This window comes from Musa acuminata, chromosome BXJ1-5 (assembly GCF_036884655.1).
Source record: "Musa acuminata AAA Group cultivar baxijiao chromosome BXJ1-5, Cavendish_Baxijiao_AAA, whole genome shotgun sequence".
Classification (NCBI taxonomy): Eukaryota; Viridiplantae; Streptophyta; class Magnoliopsida; order Zingiberales; family Musaceae; genus Musa; species Musa acuminata.
In genome coordinates, this window is record NC_088331.1 from 39,914,634 (window position 1) to 39,939,059 (window position 24,426).

General features: G+C 38.1%; 1 protein-coding gene across 1 annotated transcript; it reads left to right on the plus strand.

Moving 5' to 3' along the window:
• The first annotated feature begins 1,693 nt into the window (after positions 1–1,693).
• On the plus strand, positions 1,694–2,902 carry LOC135673962 (putative F-box protein At2g33200). Its single transcript, XM_065183358.1, has one exon. The coding sequence runs from the start codon at positions 1,694–1,696 to the stop codon at positions 2,900–2,902; it is 1,209 nt and encodes a 402-aa protein (XP_065039430.1).
• The last annotated feature ends 21,524 nt before the right edge of the window (positions 2,903–24,426 follow it).

The window sequence follows — 24,426 nt, forward strand, 5'->3', positions numbered from 1 at the left end:
CGTTCACTCACTCTTTTTAGAAATCATAAAAGGCACCCTCTTTAGTCACCCCAAAGAAACCCAGAAATACTCAAAATATTTCTCACACATTACTTTTCCTCATGAAAACCTAGAGATATATAAGATATTTATAAATGAATCAAACCTTAATTTTTAATAAAAAATTCATAAATACTCTTTTTTATATTAATATTCTTTATCCCCTTGGAAACTAACTTTAGGAATCCTAAATTACTTGTAAATCCCAATAATATCTCACTTTATAAGTATTCCACTTTTGTATCTTGTGAAGAAAAAAATACTTTTGTCTCATGCTACTTTTAATATTGATTGCTCATATTTGTTTAATCTTTAATCGTCACTACTCTAATATTTCATTATCGAAGGAAGAGGATCATTTCAAAATTAAAAAAATCATAAAGATAAATGATAAAAAAATGTACCAAATAGTCAATACAAGATTAACGTGGTTTAACACTTTTTGCTTACATCCATGGAGAAAATCAAATTCTTCATTACATGAGATCAATTACAAGGCTCATGAGTTATATCCACTCAAACAAAATTCCTTTTATTAGGAAAGGAGAGCATAACATAAAAAATTAAAAAAATTAAAAAATTAAAAAATAAAGGGTAAGATTTAACATGGTTTGACAACTTCCTATATATCCACAGAGAAAATAAAATTCTTCATTATATAAGAAAAATTAGTAAAAGGAATCACTTTCCCTTGAGTTAACTTAAACTCAAAAGCTTAAAACCCCTTATACATCCTCTCATATAAATTCAAAAATTTCTTATCTCAACTTTTTTAGATCTAACCCTCAAGAGCACTGCTCTTACCTCTCCCTTTCAATAAAAGCTTAAGATTTAAGATTTATTTATAAGAACAAATCCTAATTCTCCAATGATTCTTTCTACTTGAATTCCTAATATAAATCCTAATTCCCTAATGATTCTTCCTACTTGAATTCCTAATATAAATCCTAATCGACTAAGGAGTTAGGATCCATTTAGGACTCCTCATGTAGTTTATATAAAATTAAGATTTCTAAAATACTTACTAATCCTAACATTACCTACTAAAATTTTATATATGTTTGTCATTATGAGTCTTCACATAATAGGTCATTTTGATAAAGACTACTGAAATTTAAACTCTACTACTAATCTTTCGATCCCGTTATCTATATGGTGAGCCTTGAATCTGAGCTTATATATATAATTTTTTGCTTGGTGTGAATGAGATGATCACATTCATCTTTGGCTAGCTTTGGATCTTGAAAAGAAAGAAAGGTCGATTGATTTTTTTTAGGTAAGCGGTGAGAAGATTTGATTAATGGCTCTAAAGAAAAGAATAATTTTTTTTTTCTATAGAAGGGTTAAGAAAACTAGTGAATTGGTGAAACATGATCTATATCTGGTTGAGACTTAGATCACAATCAGATTTGGAGTTGTAGACAGGCGGTGTAGGCACTATGCTGAACCAGAGATGCAAATCTTATTACTTTTTGATTCCTATTACATGTTGGATTAAGGTTGCGTGATTGTACTACTACCACCAACTTAGAATTTTGTGATTTCTTCTCAAAATGGAACTACTATTCCTAAAGGCTTCCATCTCTATCTCTATGTAGATAACTTGTATGGTAACGATGAGATGTTTCACTTGTTATCCTTCAGTGTCACAGCGATGAGGAAGTCCAGCGATAGTGGCTTGGCTACTTCTTGTTGCTGCACCGATCCACGCCTTTGCTCGGCGCTTCGGCCACCATGGTCTAATCTCCCCGTCGACATCGTGATGGAAATCGCAGAGCGTCTTCTCCCCAATGCGGCCGACTTGGTTCGATTTGCATCCGTCTGCCGCTCGTGGTGGTTGCTCGTGAAGGAAGAAACTTCTCTGGCACGTCAGCTCCCTTGGCTGATGCTCGCAGAGGAGGAGATAGACGCGCCTTCCTCGGGAAGCAATATTTGTCGTCGCTTCTATAGCCATTCCAAGAACGAAATCTACGAGCTCCCTGTGCCCAAATCCCATGGAAGATTCTGTTGTGGCTCCTACGCCAGTTGGATCGCGACGGTCGGCATGGACTTAAGGATGCAGCTCGTGAACATCTTCACCGGAGGCAGCGTAGAGCTGCCTTCGCTCTACACCTTCGGCGCATCCTTGCATCAAAGTGGAGACTGGTCACCAGAAAGCAGGCGCTCTCTTTTTGTATCCAAGGTGTGCATGTCTTCGAGCCCCTCTGCTGGTAGGGACTGCCATGTGGTGGCATTCTATGGCGTCGGACGTATGCTGGGCTACGCTAGGGTCGGTGACGATCGATGGACTACAGTTAACTGTAATTGGTGGCACTACTTAGATGCCTCATTCTACAAAGGCCAGCTCTACCTCGTCAATCGGAAAAGGGACGTGGTGGTGTTGGATGTGTCTCAGCAGCAGGTGCATCTGATAGCGACCAAACCGAAGCAACGTATGGTCAACTACCGTTGGCAAATATATCTGGTAGAATCATCGGGTGATCTACTGTACGTGGTGCGCGTGGTTAAGTATTCGCGAAAGCCGACATACGACACAAAGAGCTTCATCGTCTACAAGCTTAACGTTTCCGACGGCGAGTTGCAGCAGGTGAGCAGCCTGGGTGGGCGATCGCTGTTCTTGGGCCTCAACAGTTCGATATCTGTGGAGGCATCTAAGCTGGTGGGATGCCAAAAGGACTCCATTTACTTCACCGACGACCTAGACGATTTCAAGACTTACTGCACGCCGGGAGGCGGACATGACATGGGGATCTATAGCATGGTGGATGGGAGCATCACCCCACACTATGGTGGCGTCTCGCTGTCCCGAGTCTCGCCGCCGTTGTGGGTGCCGATCCACCCTTTGTTTTCACCCAACATCTAGTCGCCTTCTTTTTCTCTGTACATTTATTATGTACAAATGGTTTACAATATAGAATAAGAGCTTCTTTAATTATATATAATAAAAGATTTATTGATTAGATATCAATGTTGTGAGGGGATACTCATGTTTGTTGGAATATTGATTATATATATATATATATATATATATATATATATATATATATATATATATATATATATATAGCCTAAAGAAGATTCGAGATCCGGTGAATGAGAGATTACAAGTTATCTTATTTAATATGAGTTTTTAGTTTTTAAGTATCTTTTCTATTCTCCTGTATTGTTATTCTTCTATGATCTCTTAATACCCATCACCTTTTAAAAAAATTTCAACATGATATCAAAGCTTTGATTAGATCTTACTATAGAGAGAAATAGTAGACTTCAAGAGAGAAATAATGCTATAGAGAGAGAAAATAAGACAAATAGAGATAAACAATATTGTAGAGAGAAATATGACTGTTGAGAGAGAGAAATAATATTATAGAGAGAAATAGTACTATAGAGAGAGAAAATAGGATTATTAAAGAAAGAAATAATGTTGTTTAGAGGAAGAAATAGAGAGAAAATTTAGATAGAAAATTTGAAGCGATAAAAATTATAAGAAGAAAATTTAAGGAGACACAAACTTAATCGTAATAACGATATTAAGATTAAGAAAGTAAACGATCGATTATATTATAGCAAAAGAAAGATAATCGATGGAAGAACCATCATGTCATCGATTAGTTGGTAGAGAAAGATCGATAGATTAAAAGTTTTGTCACCTTCGAAACAAAAAAATAAAAAGTTATGGATAATAATTTTATAATTTATTTTGGATCTCATTATTAACCAGATTTGACTGAAAAGATTATTGGAGATAAAAAATTATGCTGAAAACTTTTCTCAGATCAAAATGTTTAAAGAAAATGATACTGTATGATTTAAAAAATATGAGAGATGATAGAGATTTTATGCCACTCTTTCAAAGACAGAAAGAAGAAATAGTTTTTAACAAAGAAAATGATAAAGCGAGCACTGAATCTTATCTCTTAATCAATACTAGACAATAGTATTATTTTATAGATTTTTAGATCTTAAAACATTTTTATAAAAGACATAGATATTAATTTTAACCGCTCTGATTAGTCTGAAAATGAATAAGATTAAAATTGACTTATAAGGACATAATGAGTATACTATTATCAACTTATATTTTGATCAATGATTTAGACTAAACCAAATTGATAGACTAGTTAGCTCATCAGAATCGGATCGTAACATTAATCCTCTTACACTAAAATTAAATAAAAAAATTACATGATATAAAACTAAAAGATTATTCAAAAACATTATATGATATAAAATTAGAAGAAAGTGAAAATCTATCAGCAGAAGAAGATAATACCTAATCGGATATAACAAAATCCCTTAGCAGTATTCTTACTAAGATTAGAGATGTCGAGATCACAAAAAAAAGCACGATTTAAACTCCCATATTGATAATATTGATTTTATTGGCATGAATGATTTTATTTTCATTAGAAGCATACAGATACTTTTACCTCCCTATGAAAAAGAAAAATCTATATATCTAATCGTCAAAGATTCGAAAGAAGATTGTACTGATAAATTAAAAATCATTATTATTCAAAATATAGAAGCTGTAAAACTTATGAATATTCTGTGATAAAGAGGTTAGATATCAATGAAGATAATTATGTTGATCAGATTAACTTCGTAATCCAAGATTAGTTCAATAAATTTGTTAATTGATTCTAAACAAATTAGAGTTTTATAATTAATTAAGACAGATAAGACAAATCAAACATATGGAAGACTGCTATAGATTGCATGACTCAGAATTCAGAGATTCTAGAAAACACTACATACAATAACGACATCAAAGGAGGTTGTATCAAGCTTTAGGGTTTTCATTTTTTATAAAGTTTAATTTAAGAAAGTATGTTGGAATATTAATAGATAGACTTTTGATTAAGAGTCTTAGTCAACGAATAAAAGTCTTGAGTGAGGACGATGTTTTAAAGGCTCATGCAATGCTTTAGTGAGTCAATTAGGATAGGAAATAAGATAGAACCCAAAGAAAGTCAGAGATCCATGGTTTATTATCTTATTTAATATGAACTTTTAGTTTTGAAGTATCTTTTCTATTCTCCTTTACTGTTATCCTCTATAATTTATTGATTTCCATCACATTTTAAAGAAAATTTTCAACGACGTTATCGGTATGCGCATTATATATCACTGTTCAAGTGTTCTTTAGCACCGACTGTTTCACAAAGACATACATCAGCTACTTCATAATAGTAGTACTTGGTATTAGAAACAACTCGGACGTGCTAAGATTATAGTTCAATCCTTTTGCACATGCAACGAGACATGAGAAACAAACTTATAAGATCTGTGGACATCGAAACCTGTTGGATTTTTCCTACCTGTAATGAACTCGAAACAGTATCTGTAGTGAATTGAAACAAAGGAGATGATCTGCACTCATGCAATGACTCACTCAAGTGTGAGTATTGCCTCAAATCGACCCAAGTCTTAATGGTCGATATGCATTCTCATGGTATTGTCACGTAAGGTTTTCGACATAAGGTTTTCGATATAATGTTTGTGTATGTTTTTATCTTTTACTTTTATTCATATTTTGTATAGTATATAGAGGGTTTGTAGTAGATTTGACAACTCCATTTTGAATGGCTCTTATGGTTACTTTAATCTTATAAACATGATTGTGTGCCATCATCACCTAGAGATAAAATTATCTAAAACTAGATCATACAAGCAGTCATTTTGAGGATTTTCTAGTTTCGTAAAGTGATGCAGTGTCAGCTAGCATAATACCATAGAGTTACTCAGGTGGGACATGACTAGATAAGCTTTTGAGATAGTATCTAGGGCTAATTCACTGTATTGTTTTGTAGCAATGTTATGTGGAAACTTATAGGGGCTTTTGGGTACGTCGGACTACTTTAGAACATTTGTTGCATGACCGTTCAAAACTTCCAAAGTCTATATTTGTAATTTATATTATTTATCAAGTATTTATTGAAATATCTACTTGTGGGATCATGAGTTAAATACTTGCTCTAATTCATCTTCTCTTTTGTAGATCCTTAAGGGACCATAAGAGGTTTAAGGGAGGTTGATCCTTTGCAGATAGATACACAAATATTTAAAGGATGAGACTATACAAAAGGGATGGGTTGCTTAGTGGCTAAAAGAGTTATACTAACTCATAAAAATTAGAGGAATTACTAACTCGAAGAACTTGGTACTCATATAAGAGCTTGTATGTAGATAATGGACTATCCATGGGTTATCCTAAGGTGATTAAAACTTGACACCATGAAGCATGAAACTTTTTCTTCGGTATGAAAAGGATATGTCTGTAGAAGGCTGAAGTATGTAGTAGATTCAGAATGTTGCTAGACCTTGAGGGACGTAGCATGAGCTATATGGATGAAGAATTGTAATATAGTAAGTGCGTTCACGATAGCAAAAAAGTGCTTAATTTTCATATGAAGAATTCATGAAACTAGATGGATTTGATATTATTAAAAAAAACCTATTAAGAAGATCGATGTGTACTATAATTAATAGAATATAAACTAGATTATCTAAGAGAAGTAACTCTCCTCCACTTAAGTTTGTCCCAGATACACCTATACATAGAGATAGTCATTCTCCTCCTACTAGTCACTTTTAAGGTAAGACTTCTAAGCAGATCCAACACTCTCTTCATCTTTTTATTCTATAACAACTCGATTGGATTGTCTTAAGCTTTATCAGAACTAGAATTTCACCATTTTTTATGCACACTTTCATATTTTATTTAGGTATTTTGGATTGTCACAACTTGAATAGATTATATATTCTAGGGGAGAAGTAGTAACTATGCTTGTTTTTTCCTTTTGATGTTAAACAGAAAAAAAATTTATGTTATGATACTTTTAACTTATGATGATGCCTTATGATGCTTTTTAAATGAAATTATGCATCTGATTTTTGTAATGAATACTATTAAAAATACTAGAATTTATGATCAAATTATTTCAACTTGAATTCAAGACTAGTACTAAAATATCATTATTTTAAATTTAAGTTCATCATATTTTTAATATGACATATAGATAGGAGGAGCCTAGCTATCATCAAGAAGAAGAAGATTGTTGAATCCTGAATTTTGATGATAAAAATTAAGTTTATTGGACTAATATGCATTTAAGATAAGTGACGTAAGAAAAAACTTTGATCATAGAATCATACCACTTAAGGGCTAAATTCGAGTAGGAGGGTTGGATATTGTGTCAAAAGTGTTAAAGAATGGACTTCATGTTAGAGGTTCATTAATCATGTTAGAAGCATTGGATATCGTATTGAAATATTAAATATCATGGCGAAGTCGACATGTTGGAGGATTTAGCAATATGTCGGAGATTCAAATGAAGTGCTTAAAAATCGAACAATTCTTTTTCTCTCAATCTGAATGACCCTAGCTACAAGATATCCTTAGTATCTCAAGTTTAAGGACCAGATACACCACTAGGACCACGGAATCGCTATCTGACAATAATGCATCATCAACCATCCAACATTCCGTAAGCGAATCAATCAGTGAACTTATTTCCCAATGAACACATGTATTATATCCCTAGTATCCCCACACGAGCAGCTATGAGACCAGTTGCATCCATCATATGGACGAGTATACAACACAGTAGTCTATCTGGTTATCTCGATGTCCCTCTCGAGTAACCTATGACCGGGATTATTTAGGATATGTGTTTAAAGCAAATCGATCTCATTATCGTGATCTCATCACGATCCGATTCCCATTGCACAAATCCAAGGATATCATAATATATATATATATATATATACATATATATATATATATATATATGTATATATATATATATATATGTATATATATATATATATGTATATATATATATATATATATATGTATATATATGTATATATATGTATATATATATGTATGTATATATATGTATATATATGTATATATATGTATATATATTTGTATATATGTATATATATTTGTATATATGTATATATGTATATATGTATATATACACATATATATATACATATATACATATATATATACATATATACATATATACATATATACATATATATATATACATATATATATATATATATATATATGTATATATGTATATATATATATGTAATAGTTAATATAAAGTAATAAATGCTAAAATAAAATAAACAAAAAGACTATATGTCAAGTCACACGTGCCATTACTCATATGATTGGCTTGTAGGACACATATAACTAGCAATAATACCACCCAAAATTTAAATATTATGATGCTGGAAATGTCAAAGTCTAGAAGTACATTTTAGTGTCGAAAGTTATGATAATAGTACCACATAGTGTTAGCAGTAGTACCACCTATACCTAAAAATTTTGAGAATTTAAATTTTTGGCTCTAATTTTAAAGCTTTTGGGGCACATAAGTGTCTCTCGTAGGTTTGGTTGATAGAGCATCCATTCCTGAGCTAGTGAATTATTATAAGCTCTCATTTTGAGCATAGTATGAGTCTCCTCCTCGTCTTGAGTATGGTTACAATTTTAAATTGTAGTAGTTACGAGATCTTACATAAAAAGTGTGTGAAGGTTATCTCCCAAGCCTAAAAAAAGGAGAGAGTTATAACAATGGTTGTTGATCTTTGCCCATTAGTAAGAAGATTGATAGTGAAAGTTGATAACCTTGAGGGAATAAGAATCAGAGTAGACATAGGTCGGAAAGATCGAACCACTATAAATTAATTTTCCTCTCTTTACTTGCTCTTTACTTGTGACTTAATTTTATTCTCTTTATTCGTAACTTTAACATGATCAATCAAGTTTTCAAAATATATTAATTTATTTATAAAATATATTAATTTGTTTATCAAGTTTTTAAATTGATTAGAAAATACAATTGTACTAATTCACCACACCCGCCCACCCCCACCATCTCCCCAGCCTCCTCCCCCCACCCCTCCTCACCCCCCCACCCTAATTAAGATCATAATAGTTGCCAACTTAAAGTTCATATTATTTGGCTACTTTTATAAGAAACTAATTGACATTAACCTTATAAGGTTTCTTGGCTTCTGCCCTTTTTCATGTCTCGATACTTAGAGTTCGTCACTACATTATTCAATTTCTCAACCTCTTTTACAACCATGCGCTCTCCCTTTGTGAGAGCAAGGAATCGACGATTCCATAAAAATTTTATTTTTGTGGTACTATGGCACTTTCATGCCCATGGCATTATAATATGTTGTCTTATATCTGTATCACTTTTCTTATCTTCATAATTGGTAGATCTACCTTTATGGTATTATGACACTTCTCCGAATCTATTTTTATTCTAGCTAATACTTGATTTTGGGTAGCTAAGTCCATCTTAACTCATCAGTATTTTCTCACCCCTTTTGACCCTCTACTTCAACACATTTATATTTCCAAGCAGTTCACCTGGATCGATAAAAAGATAAATTATAACTCTTACACATGACCTCAGCTATTATATTGTATGGCTCATGCCAATTTTGTTTTCCTTTAAATCCTTGGTACTAATGTTCACTCACTCAGCCTTGTCCTCTAATATGTCAGGCTCCCTCAAGCAAGTACGAGCTTTAGAATAGTCATACTCTCTAACAGTTTTAATCATACCTACCTTCATATGATCAAGTCTCTCCCCTAGGATTCATTGATACTTGCACTCAGAAGATTCATCTCGAGGGTATACTGCCCCTATATACTAATAACCAAAGCTTGTATTTGATGCAAAATTCGATATATGTACGGAAGACCTACCCCTATAATACCATATTATTTACTCCTTGAATCCATAACCTTTCTTATCATTATATTTCTCACTAAGGTGGAGCTCTTAACAACTCTCAATCATCCCTTTGGATTATTGTCTCTTATGAGTCTTCTCTTATATATGTTAGATTATCTTGAATTGTTCCACCATGATCCACTACACTATATAACATCTTGATAATATCTTTATTGTATTTTGATCTTTGTGTGATGAACTCAAACTATAATCTTTCCATGTGTGACCTCTACCAACACATCATAGGGCCTTAGCCTCCTCTATTTATATTTGCTCTTTTATCAATGGACCATCATTCACCCGCACTTGGGCCACTTACGGATGAAGCACAACTCTAGGATAGTCTGTCACTAGTAGATCTTGAAGTCCACCGACTTCACTAAAAATTGATATGCCATTGTTTGGATCTTGGGCATCTACCCTAGTACAATCCTTACTGAACACAACTTTCATTTGCAATAACTTGAATGATAGCATAGTGGCATATTCCTCAAGAGTATTCGCCTCTACATTCTCTTGCCCCATGCCAAAACTTTTCGACTCCAACTTTACCTCTGCAAGTTAAGTTGGCTTCCCCCCTAGTCCGTCTATCAATTACCTTACTTAGATAAGGTGCATGTACCTTGAAGCTCTTTTCGACTTTGGTATCTTGCAAGATAAATCTATTTTATTAAAATGAGAAACCCAAGGGATAATATGATATTGCTCTTATCTCTATAAGAGTTTATGTTATTGGCCTTTGTCCAAAGAAAGATTCATGCTTTTACTTCATATTTCATCTTCTATATCAACTTCTTTCATGTGGCTTAGGTACTTTACTAAGTTCTACCCAAGTTGCTCCACTCTGCGATTTGCATTAAGATGATGGTGGTCTTTGTGTCCACCATACCATGAGTCAGTCCTTTGTTGAGCTTGATCTCCTCATCGAGATAAGTGTGTCTTCATTTGGTATTGCCTTTGGTTGCTTCCTCACTTGCTCTCACAATGCATCATCAACATATTACCTCATGCAAGATTATGAGATAACTCTTTACCACTTGTTTAGTCTATTGAGCTTTATAGAGTTACCATCTTGATGCACCTCCCTCGTATGTATGGTTCTATTGTATATGAATCTCCCTTTGGAAGATCGGAAGTCATATCTATCTCATTGGAATAACTTTTCTTTTTGCGTCTTTCCATTTAGAAGTTTTAGAGATTATTATGTCCTTGAACTACTCCACCTTGCTGAATAAACTATGCATTGTTCTGCCACTGTCAATATACTTACTAGATTATAGCTCTTCGTCAATATAGCCCCCACTATACTTTACAAGGTCTAGCAACATGCTTAAGTCATTACATAATTTTGCATCTTACAAATACATCCATCCCATGCAAAAGAGAATGTTTTCATGATCTATGATATTGAATTTTGATCGTCTTGGGATGGCTATGGTAACTCTATTGTCCACATATAAACCATTACATAAGTATCGGATACTTTGAGTCGGTAATTCTCCTCATTTATGCAAGCTTTACATAGACTATTTCGGTCATCAAGTAACTCATCATTCCTTACACAGTCTTATCCTTTGTCAAGCCCCTCCACTTGTATTAAGCACCGTCAAATTTGTTTGAAAACATTAAGTCATAACTCGAATTCAACCATCACAACATTTGTGTGTTATATGTTCTTATTAACTCACATGTCCTCATGGTGCCTATCATATGAAGAGTTAGTCATTCCGCTTAATGTCAACCTCGAATATCTGCTCCTCTAAGTAACTTCTTTCCTTGTATCTCTACATATCTTTCCTTCAAACAATTGCACGTACTGGCTACCCTCAACATAACCTTGCTAAGTCCCTTACGTTTGAATACCAAGTATTTCTAATGATACTTATCCCACTCTGATACCATCTATCACAAAATTTGTTAGATTTATCTAAGTTATGTGGTACCTTTACGTGTCCGTCCGCAAAGGCTTAGCCTCCCTATAACCTTTTAGGGTCTCCTAAAAAACTACCAAAGATAATATAAGCTAGAAGAAGCATTATACTTAGGGATCCTATTAGAGCTAGCCCCAGAAAATTTACCAAAGGGTAATTTTGGCAACCCAACAAAGACAATAAAGTGAAAAGAATAAAAGCGATAAGAACAACAGATTTACGTGGTTCGATCAATTAACCTTAACCTACATCCACGGACTAAAGAGGAGCAAATCACTACTATAAAAGAGAGACTATTATAAATGTCCTAGGAAGATGTTCCTAGGCCATAAAACACCCGAAAATATTAAACAAGAAAAACCTCAACTATAAGCCCAAACTATTTAACTGAGTGTGGACTTAAACCCAAAGCAAACACTTAGGTTTTTCTTGTGGTGCTTTTGTGGTGCATCTGACTTCAAAGCCCAAACCCTTATTTATAGTTTCAATAGGAGATAACAAGCCTGATTTTCTCGATGTGGGACTATGGGACTTGCCAAACTAACAAATCTCCACCTTGGCATGTCCTAACAGAACTTGCTACACCGTCTTCATAAAAGCCCCAATGGGCAATCACCAATAAAAAACACCAACCAAGTTCAAGCACTGCTTGAACTTGTAAACCGGAAGAGGCTTCGTAAGCATATCAGTTGGATTGTCCTTCGTATGAATTTTCTGAACAAGGACCTTTCCCTCAGCAATAATATCCTGAATAAAATGAAACTTCACATCAATGTGTTTCGTCCTCTCATGATACATCTGGTCTTTAGTCAAATGAATAGCACTTTGACTATCATAGTAAATTGTAGTAACACCTTGATATAGACATAATTCGCTGAACAAACCTCTTAACCATAAAACTTCTTTGATCGCCTCTGTCACTGCCATATATTCTGCCTCTGTAGTAGATAAAGCCACAACAGGTTGTAAGGAAGCTTTCCAACTAACTGCACAACCGCCAACGCAAAAAACATAACCTGTCAAAGATCTTCGTTTATCAAGATCCGCAGCATAATCAGAGTCAGACGAAACCAACCAAAGTGTCATGATTTTTCCCAAACTCCAAACAAGCATCTGAAGTCCCTTGCAAGTATCTGAGAATCCACTTCACAGCCTGCCAATGTATTTTACCCGGGTGAAACATATATCTACTAACCACACTAACTGCTTGTGAAATATCTGGACGAGTACAAACCATTGCATACATAATACTGCCGATGGCACTAGAATATGGAACTTTCACCATATATTCTTCCTCTTCAACTGACTGTGGTGACAAAGCAGTAGATAGCCGAAAATGGCTAGCAAGAGGAGTACTAACTGGCTTAGCATTTTTCATGCCAAACCTCTCTAAGACTTTCTTGAGGTAATTTTTCTAAGTCAGAAATAATTTTTCAACTCCTCGATCTCTTTTGATCTCCATGCCAATAATTTTCTTAGCTGCTCCCAAATCTTTCATTTCAAATTCATTACTCAGTTGCATTTTCAAAGTGTGAATTTCTGACAAATTCTTAGCTACAATAAGCATATCATCAACATAAAGCAACAAATATGCTAGTCATAGGTGCCCAGCAAGCCAATCACGTGAGTGATGGCACGTGTGACTTGATACATAACCTTTTTGCTTATTATATTTTGGCGTATATCACTTTATAACTATTGCATAAATGCATACATATATTGTGATGTCCTTGGATTTGTGCAATGGGAATCGGATCGTGATGAGATCACGATAATGAGATCGATTCACCTTTAAACACATATCCTAAATAATCTCGGTCATAGGTTACTCGAGAGGGACATCGTGATAACCGGATAGACTGGTGTGCTGTATACCCGTCCATATGATGGATGCAGTTGGTCTCATAGCTGCTCGTGTAGGGACACTAGGGATACAGTACAGGTGCTCATTGGAGAATGAGTTCACTGATTGATCCGCTTACGGAATGCTGGATGGTTGATGATGCCTTATTGTCAGACAGCGATTCCGTAGTCCTAGTGGTGTATCTGGTCCTTAGACTTGAGACACCAAGGATGTCCTGTATGAGTGCTCCACTCTTTGATACCAGACTTATAGGTTTGGCTGTCCCAGATCTAGTACAGTTGGTCATTGGGAGTGGTAGTCGATCTTACGAGGGCTATTGAGTGTCGATAGAGGATCATCCGCTCTCGACGTCATGAGAGGAATATCCCATGTGTTCTTGCTCAGACAAATCCCTGGCCAGGGTCATTCGGGTTGAGAGAGAAAGAGTTCTCCGGGAGAATCCGATAAGAGCGAGACTCGAGTAGAAACCGTATGGGTCTGACAACACCATGCTCGATATACGGTCTTTGGGGTATTAGATGGATAAGGGATTATAGGTACATGGTAACTGAGGACAGACAGGTCCAATGGATTGGATTCCCCCGTATCGTCTGGGGACTACAGGGGTAGTGGCCTAGTACTTCCGTAGTCGATGAGTCAAGTGAATTATTACAGAGATAATAATTCACTGAGTTAGAAGGAGTTCTGACAGGTATGACTCACGGCCAGCTCGATATTGGGCCTAGAGGGTCACACACATATGGTAGGCATTGCGATGAGTAGAGGTTCAGATATGAGATATCCGACATAGCCCTTGTCTTATTGGATGCAGATCCAATACCCACTAGGGGAGGACCCATTAGGGTTTGACAGGGGACCTCTATAAATAAGAGGGATTCAGAGCCTCATAGGCTAGAGCCTTTGCTTGCCTTTCCTATTCTCCTCTTCCTCTCCACCTCAGATCAGGCCTGGAGTTTTTGAGGAGCGTCGTCGCAACCCTGCTGTGTGGATCACCGCTAGAGAGGAGGACGCTTGACCTCCTTTACCCTCTCCTAAGGATATGCAAGGAAACAGGGATATACGATCTCCCTAGGTAACACAATCTACTCTATACACAGTTTCATGTTTCGCGGATTTTTGCGCACCAATCTTCGCACGACGACGAACATCTTTTTGGGAATCGGGGATTTTGTTTTCTTGTTCTTTCGCTGCGCATGTGATGTCGCCCCCATGATTTCCCAACAGTGGTATCAAAGCCAGGTTGTTCATGTGAATGATTGGTTTTGAACTGCCTGTGTTATGTTTAGGAAGAATATTGATGTCAAAATCGTTGACGCAAAAGCGAGAGCGAGAAAGGGCAGCAACAGTTGCTACCCTCGATCTGCGTGCGTGAAGCGCAGCCGAAGGCGGGCAGCACAGGGGCTGCGTCTGCAGTAGTCGGCCGATGGCCTGCTTGCAGCAGGCTTGCTGCCGGCGGGGCTGGCAGCCCACGGGCAGAGGCGCCGCAGGGCAGCGGCGCGAGCCACCGCAAGGAAGCAGCGCCTGCCGCCGTTGCTCCCACGGGCGAAACCCCCCCCATAGGGGCGGCCGCCCGGCGGGACAGCACCCCCTGCGGAGGCAGCGGCGCCCGAAGGGGGCGCCCACCCGCAGCGGCAGCGCCGCCAGCGGGCGAGCCACTTGCAGGCGAGGGCAGCGCCCTCGCCCCGCCGCACAGGCCGCCGCCAGCAGGGTGGCGGCGACGATAGCAAAGGGGAGTAGGGCATTAGGGTTTTCTGGGCAAAAGACAGTTTTGCCCCTCGGAATTTGAGAAATTCTAGTTTCTGTCTTTTGTCTAAATTACGAAAATACCCCTATAAATTCAGAAATTCCCTACATGTCCCTGATTTCAGAAAATATTAATTAATTAAAATGTTTAGTTGATTATTATTTTTATTATTATCTAGCAGTCCTACATGATGATGATTATTTATACATGTGATGTATGATGTGTGGACGGATGATCATGGACCGTGTGATGTGTGTACTTGTGATTATTATTATTGAGGTCTGCGAGCCTCCATTATATTTCTCGTTTATTGTCCGGCCTGCGTGCCTATGATTAAGTTGTAATCACATGAGGAGGCGCAGCGGGAGCGTGGATGCGATAGCGGGACCCACAAGACGGACGATCGTGATGCATGGAGATGCATCAAGATATCGACGGAATCGACGATGACGAGATGGACGATCACAGGGCATGGAGATGCACCGTTGTACACATAGATCTTGATGTGAGTGATTAGGCCTACTGGCTTGAGCCTAATCATATTAGGTTGTGGTCCATGATCATCTGGTGTGATTGCTTATACACATACTAGATAAGTATATATATTTGCATGCGATGTAGATGTATATTAAATATGTATATGTGTGACATGTCATATTAGGAGACCAAATCTTAGAAACATCTCTCGATAATATTAAGTCGGTAAACGTGAGGCAATTAGATTGACCCACGTGGCCTTCCATCGTTATAAGTAGGAACCGATTCCCAGTGGTGGTTGAGTTGGTCGAGTCCCTCGAGACTCACCTATATCGCGATTCACTATCTTGCTTACGACATAGAGATGTCACCGGTGACCTGAGGGCATGGTATACTTGGTCGAGTCCCTCGAGGGTATATCATCAAATCAGACTCATCTTGTAACGAAGGTGTTGACTTAGCCGAGCATCATGGTTGGTCGAGTCCCTCGAGGCCATGGTGATTCGGAGGCCGAACAGGACGGGAATCACAAGGAGTTGTGATTGGTAAGAGTTGCCTACCTTTTAGGCTTAGTGTGATTGGTCGAGTCCCTCGAGGTTACACTAAGACGCTGATTGGATCCTGATCCCCACTAGAAGTCTACCGAAGACTTCCGTTTCACGTGCTGAGGGTGTCGCGTGACTCGTTAGTAAAATAGTGGGAGCATATTAAGATAGAAGTCCATATCTTGATAGTTTATTTCTTGCAAAATCTACATGTTATTCATTTCTGCTGCATCTTTATTTTCAGAAAATGTCGCTTTCAAATCCCTTACGTGACATACTTGATGTCAACCGCCTCACTGGTCCAAATTATACGGATTGGCTCCGTAACTTGAGAATTGTTCGCACAGCGGAGAAAATCATGTACGTCCTTGATACAGTGATACCTACGCCCGAAGAAGGGGCAAACGAGGATGAGATCGCTCGCTACGTGAAGTACATTGATGACTCCACTCTTGCTCAGTACTATATGTTGGGCTCTATGACTCCTGAGTTACAGAGACAACATGAAAAGATGGATGCCAGATCCATTCTCCTACATGTCCGCAAATTGTTTAAGGAACAGGGAAGGACTCAACGATATGAGATATCCAAGAGCCTTTTCCGCGCTAGGATGACTGATGGGACATCGGTTCAGAACCATGTCCTAAAGATGATTGAGTGGATAGAGAAACTCACAGGTCTAGGAATGGTCCTAGAGGATAACTTGTGTGTGGACATTGTGCTTCAGTCCCTACTAGATTTCTTTTCACAGTTCATAATGAATTTTAATATGAACAAGCTTGAGGTGACTCTCCCAGAGCTCCTCAATATGTTGAGGGAGGCAGAGAGTACTATTAAGAAAGAGAAGCCAGTTCTCTACATTGGTGAGACCAGAAAGAAAAGGAAAGCAGAAAGGTCCCTTAAGAAGGGAAAGGGCAAGGGCAGACCAGGTAAAGCAAAGGTTGCTAAGAAAGACCCAACAAAGGACAAAGGCCAGTGCTTCCACTGTGGTAAAGATGGGCACTGGAAGAGGAACTGCAAAGAGTACCTTGCAGAAAGGGCGAAACAAGAAGCTTGGTGAAGCTTCAGGTACATTCATGATTAGTCTCCATTTGTCAGACTCTTATGATAACACATGGGTATTAGATACTGGTAGTGCTTATCATATACGCAATTCGTTGCAGGTTCTGGCAAGGCCTAGGAGACTAGAGAGAGGCGAGATGGACCTCAAGATGGGTAATGGAGCAAAAGTTGTTGTATTAGCTGTTGGCGAGGTCTCCCTACATCTGCCTAGTGGAGCTTTTATTGCATTAGATGCATGTTATTTTGTTCCTTCTATTATCAAAAACATTATATCCATTTCATGTTTAACAGTTAGTGGATATAAATTTATTTTTGAGAACAATGGTTGTTCGATATTATTAGATGATAAGATCATCACGAAAGGAACATTGCATAATGGTTTATTTATGTTAGACACTACTCCACATATCATGAATGTAAATGTGTCTAAGAGGAAACGAGATGAGGTGAACAGTGCATACCTGTGGCATTGTAGGCTAGGTCACATCCATGAAAGAAGGATTCAAAAGTTGCTAAATGATGGATATCTAGATCCATTCGACTATGTGTCATATACAACTTGTGAGCCTTGCATTCGTGGAAAACTGACCAACTCTCCATTTAGTGGAACTGGAGAGAGAACCACTGAGTTGTTGGAACTCATACATAGTGATGTATGTGGACCCATGTCAACTCATGCCATTGGAGGTTACTCCTACTTCATTACATTTACTGATGATTTCTCAAGGTATGGATATGTGTACTTAATGAAGTACAAGTCCGAGGCTTTTGAGAAATTCAGAGAGTATAAGAATGAGGTGGAGAACCAGACTGGAAAGAGTATCAAAACTCTTCGATCAGATCGAGGAGGTGAGTACTTAAGTACAGAGTTTACTCAGTTCCTCAAGGACCATGGGATATTATCCCAATGGACACCTCCTTACACACCTCAGCTCAATGGTGTCTCTGAAAAGAGAAATCGTACGTTATTAGATATGGTACGGTCCATGATGAGTTTCGCTGACCTACCCATCTCATTCTGGGGATATGCCCTAGAAACTGCAGCTTACCTTTTGAACAGAATTCCAACTAAGTCGGTAGTGTCTACACCATATGAGATATGGAAAGGGAAGAAGCCTGATCTTAAGGTTGTTAAGATTTGGGGCTACTCTGCCCACGTTAAAAGACACAACCCCGATAAGTTAGAATCAAGGACAGAGTGATGCAAATTTGTGGGATACCCCAAGGAAACTTATGGGTATTATTTCTATCATCTCGAAGACCAAAAGGTCTTTGTAGCTAAGAGAGTAGTGTTCCTTGAGAAGGAACACATTCTTAGCGGAGATAGTGGGAGAATGATAGAGTTGAGCGAGGTTGTAGAACCAACCTCAAGCACCACTCTACAGCCCGAGTCTGTTCAGGTACCTAATACACAAGTTTCAACTTTACGTAGGTTTGATAGAGTATCCCATCCTCCTGAGAGATATGTGGGACATATTAGAGGAGAGGATGTTGAGGATATTGATCCTCAGACCTACAAGGAGGCTATTATGAGTATAGACTCCGGGAAGTGGCAAGAAGCCATGAATTCTGAGATGGATTCTATGTACTCCAACAAGGTTTGGAACCTAGTTAATGCGCCCGAAGGTATTGTACCCATCGGTTGCAAGTGGATCTTTAAGAAAAAGATCGGAGTAGATGGAAAGGTAGAGACTTATAAAGCAAGGCTAGTGGCTAAGGGGTATCGTCAAAGGCAAGGTGTTGATTACGACGAAACCTTCTCACCCGTAGCAATGCTAAAATCCATCAGAATTCTATTGGCTATTGCAGTACACTATGATTATGAGATCAGGCAGATGGATGTGAAAACTGTATTCCTCAGTGGGAACCTCGAGGAGGAGGTGTATATGATGCAACCTGAGGGATTCGTGTCCAAGAACTGCTCAGATAAGGTGTGTAGGTTGCTTAGATCCATTTATGGACTAAAGCAAGCTTCCCGAAGTTGGAACATAAGATTTGATGAGGCAATTAGATCTTATGACTTCCTTAAGAACGAAGATGAGCCTTGTGTATACAGAAAGGTAAGTGGGAGCGCTATCACCTTTTTGGTGTTATATGTGGATGACATCCTGATCATTGGGAATGACGTAGGAATGCTATCCACGGTAAAGGCTTGGTTATCTAGACACTTCTCCATGAAGGACTTAGGGGAAGCATCCTATATCTTGGGGATTAGAATCTATAGAGATATATCCAAGAGGATGCTTGGCTTGTCCTAGTCTAGGTACATAGAAACCATTGTCAAAATGTTTGGCATTGAAAATTCCAAGAAAGGGCGAACATGGATATGATACCTTATGCATCAGCAATAGGGTCTATCATGTATGCCATGCTATGTACTAGGCCTGATATAGCGCATGCTCTGAGTGTCACGAGCAGGTATCAGGCGGATCCAGGCTTGGAGCATTGGAAAGCAGTAAAGTGTATCCTTAAGTACTTGAGAAGGACTAAAGATCTTTTACTAGTATATGGAGGTAATAGCCTTAAGGTTGAAGGCTACACAGACTCAAGTTTTCAGTCTGATGTCGATGATAGCAAGTCGAATTTAGGGTATGTGTACACCTTGAATGGAGGAGCAGTGTGCTGGAAGAGTTCCAAGCAAGATACTACTGCTGACTCGACCACAGAGGCGGAGTACATTGCTGCATTAGATGTAACAAAGGATGGAGTCTGGGTGAAGATGTTCATCACAGATTTGGGAGTCGTTCCGGATAGCGAGAAGTCGACTTCCTTATATTGCGACAACTATAGGGCGATTACTCAAATAAGGGAACCCGGGTCTCATCAGAAGTGTTCTGAGGAGGTTCCAACTTATCAGAGAGATCGTAACCCGAGGAGATGTAGCAGTGGAAAGAGTTCCATCCGAAGATAACATTGCAGATCCACTGACAAAGCCGTTGTCTCATTTTGTCTTTGAGCGTCACAGGGGTCTGATGGGGATCAGACACATAGGTGATTGGCTTTAGGTCAAGTGGGAGATTGCTAGTCATAGGTGCCCAGTAAGCCAATCACGTGAGTGATGACACGTGTGACTTGATACATAATCTTTTTGCTTATTATATTTTGGCGTATATCACTTTATAACTATTGCATAAATGCATACATATATTGTGATGTCCTCGGATTTATGCAATAGGAATCGGATCGTGATGAGATCACGATAATGAGATCGATTCACCTTTAAATACATATCATAAATAATCCCGGTCATAGGTTACTCGAGAGGGACATCGTGATAACCGGATAGACTGGTGTGCTATATACCCATCCATATGATGGATGCAGCTGGTCTCATAGCTGCTCGTGTAGGGACACTAGGGATACAGTACAGGTGCACATTGGAGAATGAGTTCACTGATTGATCCGCTTACGGAATGCTGGATGGTTGATGATGCCTTATTGTCAGACAGCGATTCCGTAGTCCTAGTGGTGTATTTGGTCCTTAGACTTGAGACACCAAGGATGTCCTGTATGAGTGCTCCACTCTTTGATACCAGACTTATAGGTTTGGCTGTCTCAGATCTAGTACAGTTGGTCATTGGGAGTGGTAGTCGACCTTACGAGGGCTATTGAGTGTCGATAGAGGATCATCCACTCTCGGCGTCATGAGAGGAATATCCCATGTGTTCTTGCTCAGACAAATCCCTGGCCAGGGTCATTCGGGTTGAGAGAGAAAGAGTTCTCCGGGAGAATCCGATAAGAGCGAGACTCGAGTAGAAACCGTATGGGTCTGACAACACCATGCTCGATATACGGTCTCTAGGATATTAGATGGATGAGGGATTATAGGTACACGGTAACTGATGACAGACAGGTCCAATGGATTGGATTCCCCTATATCGTTTGGGGACTACGGCGTAGTGGCCTAGTACTTCCGTAGTCGATGAGTCAAGTGAATTATTACAGAGATAATAATTCACTGAGTTAGAAGGAGTTCTGACAGGTATGACTCACGGCCAGCTCGATATTGGGCCTAGAGGATCACACACATATGGTAGGCATTGCAATGAGTAGAGGTTCGGATATGAGATATCCGACGGAGCCCTTGTCTTATTGGATGCAGATCCAATACCCACTAGGGGAGGACCCATTAGGGTTTGACAGGAGACCTCTATAAATAGGAGGGATTCAGAGCCTCATAGGCTAGAGCCTTTGCTTGCCTTTCCTATTCCCCTCTTCCTCTCCACCTCAGATCAGGCCTGGAGTTTTTGAGGAGCGTCGTCGCAACCTTGCTGTGTGGATCACCGCTAGAGAGAAGGACGCTTGACCTCCTTTAGCCTCTCCTAAGGATCTGCAAGGAATCAGGGATATACGATCTCCCTAGGTAACACAATCTACTCTATACGTAGTTTCATGTTTCGCGGATTTTTGCGCACCAATCTTCGCACGACGACGAATATCTTTTTGGGAATCGGGGATTTTATTTTCTTGTTCTTCCGCTGCGCATGTGATGTCGCCCCCATGATTTCCCAACAAAATACACAAAAGAGCCATCAGTTAACTTCCGAAAGTAGACACAACTATCATACATGCTCCTTATGTAATCATGACCCAACATAAAAGAATCAAACCTCTTATACCACTGCTTTGGAGATTGCTTCAATCCATACAATGATTTCTTTAATAAGCAAACATGGTCTTCCTTACCATCAACTTCAAATCCATGAGGTTGCTCCATATAAATTTGTTCTTCAAGTTCACCATGTAAGAAAGCTGTCTTGACATCAAGTTGCTCCAATTCCAAATCATACATGGCAACTAAAGCAAGCAAAACACGAATAGAGCTATGTTTAACAACAGGTGAAAATACGTCATTAAAATCAACACCATGTACCTGACTATAGCCCTTTGCAACCAATCGTGCTTTGTACCTTGCATCTTCAACCCCTGGAATACCTTCCTTCCTTTTGAAGACCCATTTGCATCCAACAATTTTCTTACCCGAAGGCGGCTTCACAAGATCCCAAGTTCTATTCCGATGGAGAGATTCAATTTCTTCATTCATCGCAATCAACCACTTAGCGAAATTATCACAAGAAACTGCATCTGAGTAGGAAGTAGGCTCACCAACTTCACTTGTTTCTTCTGCAACAGATAAAGCATATGCAACCAAATTTACATATCTTTATGGTGGTCGAATATCTCTCCGTGGTCTATCCTTGACTATGGAATATTTCTCTTCCTCTGGATCATCTGTGTCAGTAGACTCGGGACCATCTATTGGCATTCTTTGAGTAGAAGAGTTCGACTTAAAAGAATTAGAACTACTAATCTCAAGCTCCACCTACTTCTGCGCACTATCATTTGTATAACTAGTAGAATCCTCTTTGGAAGATAACATAGACAATTCATCAAAAGTAACATTTCTACTGATTATAAATTTTGAGGATTTGGGATCAGAACACCATAATCTGTATCATTTCACCCCAGAAGCATACCCAAGGAAAATGTATTTTTTAGCTCGAGGCTCTAATTTTCCTTCACTTACATGCATGTATGTTGGACACCCAAAAATTTTTAAATCAGAGTAATCAACAAGAGTACTTGACCAAACTTCCTCCGGAGTTTTAAAGTGAAGTGTTATAGAAGGAGCGCAGTTGACAACGTAACAGGCCATATTAATCGCCTCTGCCCAAAAGTCCTTTGTCAACCCTGCATTTGAGATCATACACCTTGCTCTCTCCAAGAGTGTTCTGTTCATACGTTCGGCCACACCATTTTGCTGAGGCATTATCTGTTTGAAGTCGCTTAATCTGTTTACCTGTTTGCTTCTCAATCAAAACCTTCCATTGTTTAAAGGTTAAAAAAACATCATTTTTATGCTTCAAAAAATAAACCCAAACTTTTCTAGAATAATCATCAATGAAAGTCAACATATACCTAGCACCACCCTTAGACTAAACATGAGCTGGACCCCAAAGGTCTGAATGAATATAGTCAAGAGTACCTTTCGTTTTATGAACTACCAGAGAATTGAAGCTGACTCTTTTCTGCTTTCTAAAAATGCAATGTTTACAAAAATTCAGTGGCCCAGTACTCTGTCTACAAAGTAGACCCCTTTTGCTCAATATGCTCAAACATTTTTTGCTCATATATCTCAAACGCATATGCCATAATTTGGTGATGTTAGAATCAGATAATGATGATGATGAGACTGTAACTAAGCCTGTGACAGTAGTTCCCTGCAAAATATATAAGCTACCAGACCTACAAGCTTTCATAATAACAAGAGTACTTTTAGAAACTTTCATAACTCCACCTTCAATTGTGTATTTACACCCAAGGACCTCTAGGGTGCCTAAAGAGATGAGATTCTTTTTTAAATCAGGAACATGTCTAACGTTAGTGAGCGTCCTCATAATATCATCATGCATTTTAATTCGGATTGTTTCTTTACCAACAACATCACATACTACATTATTACCCATCAAAATAATTCCATAATTACAAGATTCATATGTGGAAAACAAATCTCTATTAGAACACATGTGATAAGAACAACCAGAATCTAAACTCTATTCATTTTTAGACCTTGTCCTGTCATCAATAGCAGAGAAAATATTTCCAACATTCTCTTCAGTTGCTACACTAGCTTCAGCGGATTCAATAGTTTTCTCAACAAATTTTTTCTTTTGCTTTAATTTATTTTTCAATTTAAAGCAATCAGCCTAAATGTGCCCCATTTTATGACAATATCTGCACTCTAAATTTCTATGTCTGGATTTAGATCTACTATTGTCAAATTCTTTTTTATCTATTCTCCCCCTAACAACCAGACCTTCAGCCTGATTCTCTCTATTTTCCCCAATGATATCTCTGTCTATTTGCTCCTTAGATTTTAGTGCAGATTTAATTTCTTAATATGAAATTATTTCTTTTCCATAAATCATAGTATCACGGAAATGCTTAAAAGATTGGGGAAGAGAACACAAAAGTAATAGGGCCT

Bases quoted from the DNA above. Each gene is read 5' to 3' on its own strand.
- LOC135673962 (XM_065183358.1), top strand. From the start codon at position 1,694: ATGAGGAAGTCCAGCGATAGTGGCTTGGCTACTTCTTGTTGCTGCACC.